Consider the following 10,086-nt stretch of genomic DNA (forward strand, 5'->3'; position numbering starts at 1 on the left):
TAAGCTTGATGTTAAATGTATGGACCTATGAAGAATGAAACAAAATTATTTAAAAAAATATGCAAATTGAATAAATATATGTATATGATAATAAAGTTTGTTGTTTATTAATTTATTCCTAACAAGCTAATAATGCTCTATAATTAATTTTTCAGGCTTTGACACAACATTTAAGTTGTTATCTTATAAAACATTATATCAGAAATGTGTAGAGACATTCATCTTTGAAATACAAAGATGACACGAGATTACATGTCATCTTTATTTTAGCACATCTTCGTTTTAAATTCTAAATCAGCGTTTGTTTTCTAAGTGTGAGGGAGATCATTCTACTGATCCAGCTATTTCAATAATATAAATTACATGAAATAAAATGTATGTGGTAATAAAACATTACTTCGGTTAAACAGTTGTTGATAAAATAGTTTACATAAATTCCTGAATATAGAATTCCCTAAACATTTTAATTTCAGTGGGTCAAATTCCTTAAATAATATGTCCAGAGTACATAAATACGTTTATAAATAGCGCAACTGTTAAGATAACATTCGTATATAAAAAGGAAAATTATGCATGTTGTTTTGCAAACCGATTTGTAAGTTGTAAGCTAGTTATTTTGGTTAACCATGAGAGTCCTACCAATAATAAATTTCTTCGTAATTTTATTACAAGTTAACTTAACGTTTCAAATCGACGACAATGTACCAATAGTTAAAACTCCTTTGGGTTTAATTAGTGGTATTTATGAAAGAAGTTACAAACAAAAAACTTTCTCGTCTTTTTATGGTATTCCTTTCGCTCAACCTCCAATAGGTGATTTAAGATTCGAGGTGAGTTGTACTTCTTTTTGTACAAAAAAATTAAAATTGGGTTAATAGGAACCAGTTGAAATTAAACCTTGGCCCGGAACTTGGACGGCGAATCAAACTGGAATTGCTTGTATCCAAATTAGTCATGCTCCGATTCCAGAAGGTGGCCCTTTACTTGGTAAATAAAAATAATAAATAATCTATACGTAATGATATAACTAATCCAAGTTATCTATTAAAAGGAGATGAAGACTGTCTTTATTTAAATGTATTCGTTCCTTCTAAATACCCGGATCAAATAAATAATCTTTTGGACGTTGTTGTTCATTTTCACGGAGGTGCTTTTATGTTCGGAACTGGTGGATATTATGCCGGCCCCAATTTTTTGATGGATAAACCAGTTATTTTGGTTACTTTAAATTACAGATTAGGTTACTTAGGTTTGTAATACATTTTTAAGCCGAGGTCGCTTGCGGCCAAGACAATAGATTAGGTATACAATAGATAACATTTTTTTGAGGTTGACCAATGACGATTAAATAAGTTTGAAGCCGAGGTCGCTTGCGGCCGAGGCATTAGATTAGGTACTTAATAAATACATTTTTTTGTGTTTATTAATGACGATAGAATAACTTTGAAATCGAGGTCGCTTGCGGCCGAGGCAGTGTTTTAAGAAAACATATTTTAAAATTTTTCGGTAAATTTATGACGATTGAGAATTGTTTAATCCAAGGTCACTTGCGGCCGAGGCAATAGATTGGATATACAATACATAAATTATTTTCGGATTTATCAGTGACGATCAAACAAGTTTGAAGTCGAGGCCGCTTGCGGCCGAGGCAGTTTTTTAGGAAGAAATATTTAAAAATTTTGTAGTATATCATTGACAGTTGAGAATCTTTGAAGCCGAGGTCGCTTGCGGCTGAGGCATTAGATTGGACGTACAACATATAATTTTTCTTTGGGTTTATCAATGACGGTCAAACAAGTTTCAAGCCAAGGTCGCTTGCGGGCGAGGCATTAGATTAGTAGGTACACAATAAATAAAAAATTTGCGGGTTTACCGATGATAATCAAATAAGTATGAGGCCGAGGTCGCTTGCGGCCGAGGCAGTTTGTCTTTTTTTTTCTTTTTTTTGCTAAAAAGTTGCCTCGGCCGCAAGCGACCTCGGATTCAAGGATTCTCTATCGTCAATATACAGGGATTATAGGGTGTCTCAGCAAGACCGCTCATTAGACGTTTCTGGGGTTCTGGCTAATATAAAAATTTGAGTAGTTTCAGATTTAAGTATTATTAATTGCGTTCTCTTCGACTAAATTATTTTCAAATTTCTAGCACTTCCAGTTATACCGGAAGTTGTCACCTACTTTTTTTAAACGGAACACCTGTATATTTTTGCATATTTGGATTTGTGTGTTTTTAAGGTTTATGAAAAACTTTACTTTTTGCAACTTGATTCGGCCGTTCTCGAGTTATTCGAACTTTTCTCGAAAAATCTGCTCCAGCAGACATTTGTTCAAAAAATCAGAGAACACTCGATTTTTGGGATATCAATTTAGGATTCAGAACATGCTTAAGCAACATGATGGAGGATGTTTTGGTGCCGAGAACGGCTATCTAGAACGTTTGGTCACATTACTACGGCACGTTAACTTTTCGAAATTCAGAACTACCATAACTTAATTTTTTTAAATGGCACCGCCCATATTTTATTATTTAGTCGTCTTCGGTATCTCATTTTACATCTTTTATATCCCATATGTCCTATACCTAACATGAATAGTTTGAGATAATTAGGGTTTTTTGAAAAATGCAAAAAACTGACAAAAAATGCATGGAAAACAAGCTCTCTCAATGAGTTCTTGTCAAAGTCTCACTTGTTTACGTCACTTGATACATGTGAGCTAATAATTATTAGGTCACTTAATATTAGTACTAAAAAGTGTTAAAATCGATAACAATAACGAAATATACTATTACACAAATCAAGAAATTCAAGCTTCAAGCTTGACGGTCGCTAAGTATTATGCAAAAATCAACTTTTAATAGCAGTTTTCGAAAAAATAAATTTAGAATTTCTTGCACTTTTGCATAATACTTAACTTGACGGTCGCTAATAAGTATTATGCAAAAGTCAACTTTTAATAGCAGTTTTCGAAAAAATAAATTTAGAATTTCTTGATTTGTGCAATAGTTTGTTACAGTATAAGTGAGGAAACTATGATTTTTGATTTGAACGATAGTTTTTTGTCAACAGGACGTAATAGTATATTAAAAAACAAGTTTCGTAAGACACTTTTGAAATGCATGAATTCAAATTGAAAAACGAAGCCACGAGTTTTTTAATGAATGAGTGCTTTAAGTCTTATGAAACGTGTTTTTTATGCTATTTTTTGTAATTTGCGTTTTTACCATTTTTTTTCTCAAAAATAAAATATATTTTGACAATGTAGGGAAATAGGTATGTAGCAGTTGGTAACACCGTAGCACTTGAAAATAGAAACTTGAATTGACAATTAAAAACTGTCAAAACACAAAATGTATTCACCCAATAAAAATGTTTCATGTACACCTCTCAAAATAAGAGAAATTGCTCAGAGTTCAATGTCCTCATCATTGTGGACCTTGTCTTCGATGCTAAGAACGTGTTTAAACATCCATAGACAAACATCACATTGACAACTAGAAAAATTAATGACCCAATGTCACCAACTTGAACTGGTTCTATAAAATCTTATATCGTCCAGCTACGACAATCAAAGAATTTGATACTATTAATTGTTAATTTATTGTTATGAACAAATTATAGACACAAAATAATCAACATTTAATTATTTTATGTTTTCATTTCATGTTTAAATACACAACGACAGCGAAATTCTTCAAATTTCTGAAATTCGTGTCATTTCGCTATCTTGTATCAAAAATAACTATTTTATACATGAAAAGCGCGACAAAGTTCGTAGTATGATTCTCAGATCTTCTTTGACAGCTCGAATAAAAGGCGTTGCGACTGTGCTCGAAATAAGCCAAGGTATTCACCTCTTCCGCTGCCTTATCTACTACATTTTTTGGTCAGTTTAACACTTGATTAATTCGTCCAAAATGCAACCAATTTGCTTCTATTCTTCTAAATTTACATTTTGTCATCGGAGGCAAATGGGGATAGCTTTCATTAAACATTCTACAAGTTCTACTAAGAACTTTCTCGCACTTTCCGTGCATAAAAAATAAATTAAGGATTTCTTCATTTGTATAAACATTATTTACGTTATTAATATCCATTTTAACTGGTTTTAGATTAATAAGCATCAAATAACGTAAATCAGACTTTGACGTTTGTCAATAAGTCATTAAACATTGGTTTTCCATGGCACACTAAGTTAATATCGATATGATATGTATGCATTTTTCAAAAAACCCTAATTATTTCCCAAACTATTAATGTTAGGTAGTATAGGACATATGGGATATAAAAGATGTAAAATGAGACGCCGAAGACGACTAAGTAATAAAATATAGGGGATGCCATTTAAAAAAATGAAGTACTTCCAAATTTCGAAAAGTTAACGTGCCATAGTAAAGTGACCAAACGATCTAGACAGCCGTTCTCGGCACCAAAGGATACTCCATCATGTTGCTTGAGCTTGTTCTGAATCCTAAATTGATATCCCAAAAATGGAGTGTTCTCTGATTTTTTGAACAAATGTCTGCAGAACCCCAGAAACGTCTAATGACCGGTCTCACTGAGACACCTTATAGTACACCAAAAATCTTTACTATGTTTTCCTAAAACACTGCCTCGGCCGCAAGCGACCTCAGCTTCAAGGATTCTCCATTGTCAATGATATACTAAAAAAACCTTAAAAATATGTCTTGCTAAAAAACTGCATCGGCCGCAAGCGACCTCGGCTTCAAAGATTCTCCATCGTCAATGGTATACCAAAAATCTTTAATGTGTTTTCCTAACATACTGCCTCGGCCGCAAGCGACCTCGGCTTCAAAGATTCTCCATCGTCAATAGTATACCAAAAATCTGTAATGTGTTTTCCTAACATACTGCCTCGGCCGCAAGCGACCTCGGCTTCAAGGATTCTCGATCGTCAATCATATACTAAAAAACTTTAAAATATACCACTCTAAAAAATTGCCTCGGCCGCAAGCGACCTCGGCTTCAAACTTTTTTAATCGTCATTGACAAACCCGAAATAAATTTATATATTGTATACCCAATCTAATGCCTTGGCCGCAAGCGACCTCGGCTTGCCACTATCTAATTGTTTATTATAAACCATAAAAAGAATTAAAAGTTGTATACTTAACTAACTTTTATACTTTAAACAAAATGTAATTATAATCTAGGTTTTATGAGTACCGAAGATGACATAGTTCCTGGTAATATGGGAATGAAAGATCAAGTGATGGCTTTAAAATGGATAAAGAACAATATTAAAAGTTTTGGGGGTAATCCTAACTCAGTAACAATAACGGGATTATCAGCTGGAGGAGCGAGTGTACATTACCATTATTTATCGAAATTATCGAAAGGTTTATTTCAAAAAGGAATTTCAGCAAGTGGATGCGCCTTAGCCCCGTGGACTTTTCAAGAAAATCCGCTAGAAAAGGTTCGGTTTTTAGCAAACAAAATTGGTTGTGAGACGACAAATACAAAGTTAATGGTGGATTGTTTAAAAACGCGTCCAGCTAAACAAATCGTTGCTGTTACTAAACTTTTACGACCATGGTTATATAATCCATTTTCACCTTTAGGGTTGGTTGTTGAAAAATCTGGAAAAAATAAATTTTTAGACCAACATCCTTACGTTTTATTATCAAACGGAAAAATTCATGATTTACCATGGTTAACTTCTTTAACGTCTGAAGAAGGTTTATATCCTGGAGCTGGTAAAAATAAATTTAAAAAAAATTATCGTGATAAAAATTAATATTAATTTTAGATTATGTTTTAAAAGATCATTATTTGGAGGACTTGGAAAATAAATGGAACGAATTCGCTCCTTTTGTTTTAGATTATTTTTATTCCATACCAACCGAAAGATTAGATCAAGTTTCTCAGATAATTAAGAAAGAGTATTTGGGAGATAAACCTATTTCAAAAGATACTTATAAAGAATTAATTGATGTGAGTACATTAACTAAAAATATCCTTTTTAAGATGACGTAATCTTTTGAATAATGTTTAGAAGAAATTTACTTAAATACTTTTAAAAAAAATGTATATTAATCAATTTTAGATGATGAGCGATCGATTATTTAGCGTTTATACCGAAAAAGCAGCAAAAATTCAAGCAAAAGTCTCAAAATCACCCGTTTTCATGTATTATTTTAGTTTTATGGGAGATACTTTAGAAAGTTTAACAATTCATATCACTGGAAAAGATCAATCACATGGTAAATAAATCTCTCTTATATTTATTATTTTAATTAATAATTTTTTAAATAGGTACAGCACATGGTGATGATATGATGTATTTGTTTTCAATCCCAAATAAAACTCAAAAGTTAACCAAATTAGATGAAAATATGCAAGAGATATTATTAAATATTTGGATGAGTTTTATTAAAACAGGGTAAATAAAAATTTTAGTTAATAAATTTGATTTAAATTTATTATTTTGTAGAAATCCAAAAGTAGAAAATGTAAAATGGCCGGCTATTTCTAAAAAAGATGATGACTCCTTAATACAACTCCACATAAAATCACCAAAAAATATTATATTAGAAGATGTAAAAGAAATAAATCGACACAAATCAATGTGGGATAATTTAGGATTTGAAGAAAATGAATATTTCTTATCTAAACCGAAAAAGAATGAATTGTAACAAAAAAATTTATTATCTTTATAATAACTGTTAAAATTCAACAATATATCTTATCTTTGGATAATCAAACATGATAGTCCCCTCCATCTAATTTCTCATCACTTAAATAATTCATTAACCATTTTGCTGTTGAATCATCAACATAAATCCATCCCACAAGTACTCCTTCGATTAATCCCAATAAAACACCCGCCAAAACATCCAAAATATGATGCCTATTTAATAAAACACGACTAATTGATACTGAAGTGGCCCAAGCTATTAACGGGCCGTAAAAGATAAAATGTGCTGATTGCAAACAAATAAAAAAGTAAGCTACAAACACAGCTCGGCTGGCGTGACCCGAAGGAAAACTAAACACGTCCGGACCCAATTCCATGGAGTCTTTAATGTGAGCTTTTGGACGACGTCTACGTACATAAGCTTTTGTTAAAGCTACTAAGATTATATCTAATAAAAGACCCAAGATTATGTTTACTTGCATTTGGACTAAGTTTTGGTTATCAAAAAGCCATGTGAAAGCTATCCAAAAAGCTAACCATGGAATTCCATGACAACTTATCTATAAAAAAAATCTTTTTGAGGTTACAATTACACTATTATCAATATAAATACCTCTAATGCTTTGTAATGGACTTTCATAGAACGAAAAGTAACAAATTTGTTCATCCACAAAACGAATTTCTCTGTTAATTGTTCATCTAGGGTCAAAATTTTTCGTAGAACCGGTGGGACAACCCTTTTTTGTGTCTATACGTTATTAGAAAAGAAAAGAGTTAATATTTTATAATAAATAAGTAAAATTAAAATTACCTGATCCATTTTGGTTGTTAATAAAAAGTTATCGGTCAGATATACAAAAAAATAATGAATAGGTTATTTTAAGTTGACGTTTAATGACATTAGGTAAAATAACACATTGAAAAAGATAACAATTAGATTATTTGACACAAAATTTATTTATAATTTTAATTTAAATTTTTTATTATTCAATATGACCATTTTCAATTAAAATGTTTTATAAATATGATTCTTCTTTATAAAATTTCTCCTTTTTATTTAAATTTACTTCTTTATGTTTTTACTTATACCTCCATCTATCGGCTGACATTCAAAATAAATGAATACTTTCAAAGTTAAAATTTTTAATGTAAATAATTTTTATCGTTTCTTTTACTTTCTTTCCAATAATTTATAAGCACAATAATTAATGAAATATATATCTTTATCGTTTCTACTAATACTACTTAGAAATTGACGAAAGAGCGAAAATGTTAACATCTAATATACGTGAGGCCGTAGTAAAAGCTCTAGGATTTGAAAGAAAACTAGTTCAATGGACTGGTTTGGTGAAGATTCAAGCCTATGGTATAAAACTACAGCAGACAAACGAAGAAGGAGCAAGGAGCACAGAGCACGATGGTGGAATAAAAGAGGGCTCATAGACGGAAAAAAGAGAGGTTATAAACAGTAAACTCAGATAATTAGAGATGGAAAGCGCAGCAAGAATACGAAATGAAACAACACCAAAATTCTGATACATACTCATCAACACGATACTTGAGACGATCATACGAGAACACCAAAGGCAGAATTATCAACAAAATCGTGCAAATACTGGCTTTTGCTGATGATCATCATTACAGTATGATAGAAGGCTTCTGCCTACTAGAGAAAGCAGTCCAATAAAAGTATATATAATATATATAATCGTTTATTGTGCCATAAGGTTGTCCTTTTACACTCGTCAAAAATACATTAATAATTAAAAATCAAAAGAAGGGAGGTTACATCATATGATTGGTAAGGGTTATAAACCCATTACCACTACTATTACTAACGCTTATTACACATTTATACGAACACGCAGCGTTTCACTATATTACAACATCACTCTGCAAAAACTCGTCAACAGAGTAGAACGCCTTTACAATTAGATACGACCTGAGTTTAGACGTTAAACTAGCCAGCGTGGCCAGCGTCAAGTCACGAACGCCAGCTGGCAGCCTGTTATATAAAACCTGACTCATGTAATTCGATCCTCGCTGCCCTCTAGTCAATCTGCGATACTGAACATATACATTATCTCTGTATATCTCATATTATAGTATGAAGATCTCCATGAGTAGGCATCTGACTAATACGTTTATGTGCATATATAATTGACTGAAGAACGTAAAGTGAAGGCAAGGTCAGAATCTGAAACTTAATAAACAAAGATCTACAATCTGAGAATCAGCAAAATATACTGAATTTTGAACTTTTGTCAACGGCAGTACGTACATGTCTACATTCCTCTTTATAAAATAAGTTGGGATGGAAAAAACATCACGTGTAGGACTACTCTGCAATGAACAGAGCAGCTCACGTACTTTAATAGGACCAACTTCTGAAAAATGAAATTGCGCTACCATTTGATCCACACATTCACATACGAGAATGGGATCAAACACACTACATGGAAGCCCTTCAACGATATCATTGGGAGTATCAACGAAAAACCTATTCAGCACATTCGGATCAAGATTACTATTTAGATTGCTTTTATCGTTGACTGTATTTTCATTTATTATTGACCACACTGCACTAGCTTTATTTTTTGCAGTGTTTCTAAAGCTGCTAGTTGCCTCCAGCTTAGCTTCAGCTATAGCCTTTCTATACTCACAATAATAATGTTTTTTGGCTTTTAACAGATTGGAGGACCTATAACGGCCGTATAACTCACAAACCAAACTATAACCAGCACGCTTTTTCCTGAGATTGTCATTGTACCATCTGACACAACAATCACGCTTTCTAATTAAGAAAGATTTCTCCGGAAAACGCAAATTTATCGTTAGCCTAGTGTAGATCATCCAACATCTCCCACGCAAACTGACTAAACAAATTGAAAAACAACAAACTTCCACACTCAGTCAACGGCCGACATATCCTATTCAGATACAACACACCCCCACACCACCGGTGTACGGAACAGTAATGCACTGCGCCCAATGATCTGACAGATTGGGTTTCGTGACAGAGGTAGTGCAATGCCAATGGCAAAATTTATAAATATATTATCCAGACAGTTTCCGCCCCTAATTTCTTCCGTAACAGTAGGGTAAAAGCCATAGCTCAAGAACAAGTCACACCCCATAACAACGTCCCTGTCTGAACTACCAAACTTCAGGTTAAAATCACCAACCACAAAAATTTGCCTAAACTGAGTCAGGATTTCTAAGAAACAACTGGCGTTCCGACAAAAAGTCTGAAGATGAGACCAGCAGGCGATCGATACGATACAAGCAAACTACAACTACATCAAAATCGACACAATAGCCAAACACCATAGAATATATATAGAATATATATAGAATATATATATATAGAATATACCAGACATTTGCAAAGTATACCATAGAAGCGCATAACCAGATTAAAGACCAGATA

General features: G+C 32.6%; 2 protein-coding genes across 2 annotated transcripts; one reads left to right on the plus strand and one right to left on the minus strand.

Moving 5' to 3' along the window:
- The first annotated feature begins 550 nt into the window (after window positions 1-550).
- Window positions 551-6,728, plus strand: LOC111414778 (venom carboxylesterase-6-like). Its single transcript, XM_023046222.2, has 8 exons — window positions 551-830; window positions 879-987; window positions 1,052-1,249; window positions 5,173-5,715; window positions 5,769-5,953; window positions 6,066-6,222; window positions 6,275-6,401; window positions 6,453-6,728. The coding sequence occupies exons 1-8, from the start codon at window positions 627-629 to the stop codon at window positions 6,652-6,654; spliced, it is 1,725 nt and encodes a 574-aa protein (XP_022901990.2). The 5' UTR covers window positions 551-626; the 3' UTR covers window positions 6,655-6,728.
- Window positions 6,649-7,558, minus strand: LOC111414779 (polyisoprenoid diphosphate/phosphate phosphohydrolase PLPP6). The gene is made up of 3 exons (XM_023046223.2): window positions 7,468-7,558; window positions 7,270-7,404; window positions 6,649-7,216 (listed from the first exon to the last, which is right to left on the minus strand). The coding sequence occupies exons 1-3, from the start codon at window positions 7,474-7,476 to the stop codon at window positions 6,719-6,721; spliced, it is 642 nt and encodes a 213-aa protein (XP_022901991.1). The 5' UTR covers window positions 7,477-7,558; the 3' UTR covers window positions 6,649-6,718.
- Between the last annotated feature and the right edge of the window lie 2,528 nt (window positions 7,559-10,086).

This window comes from Onthophagus taurus, chromosome 1, assembly GCF_036711975.1.
Source record: "Onthophagus taurus isolate NC chromosome 1, IU_Otau_3.0, whole genome shotgun sequence".
Classification (NCBI taxonomy): domain Eukaryota; kingdom Metazoa; phylum Arthropoda; class Insecta; order Coleoptera; family Scarabaeidae; genus Onthophagus; species Onthophagus taurus.

Coding starts and splice junctions, on each gene's coding strand:
- LOC111414778 (XM_023046222.2), top strand. CDS start 627: ATGAGAGTCCTACCAATAATAAATTTCTTCGTAATTTTATTACAAGTT. Junction 5,716..5,768: donor AGGTTTATATCCTGGAGCTG/GTAAAAATAAAT, acceptor TATTAATTTTAG/ATTATGTTTTAAAAGATCAT. Junction 5,954..6,065: donor CTTATAAAGAATTAATTGAT/GTGAGTACATTA, acceptor AATCAATTTTAG/ATGATGAGCGATCGATTATT.
- LOC111414779 (XM_023046223.2), bottom strand. Junction 7,217..7,269: donor TCCATTACAAAGCATTAGAG/GTATTTATATTG, acceptor TTTTTTTTATAG/ATAAGTTGTCATGGAATTCC.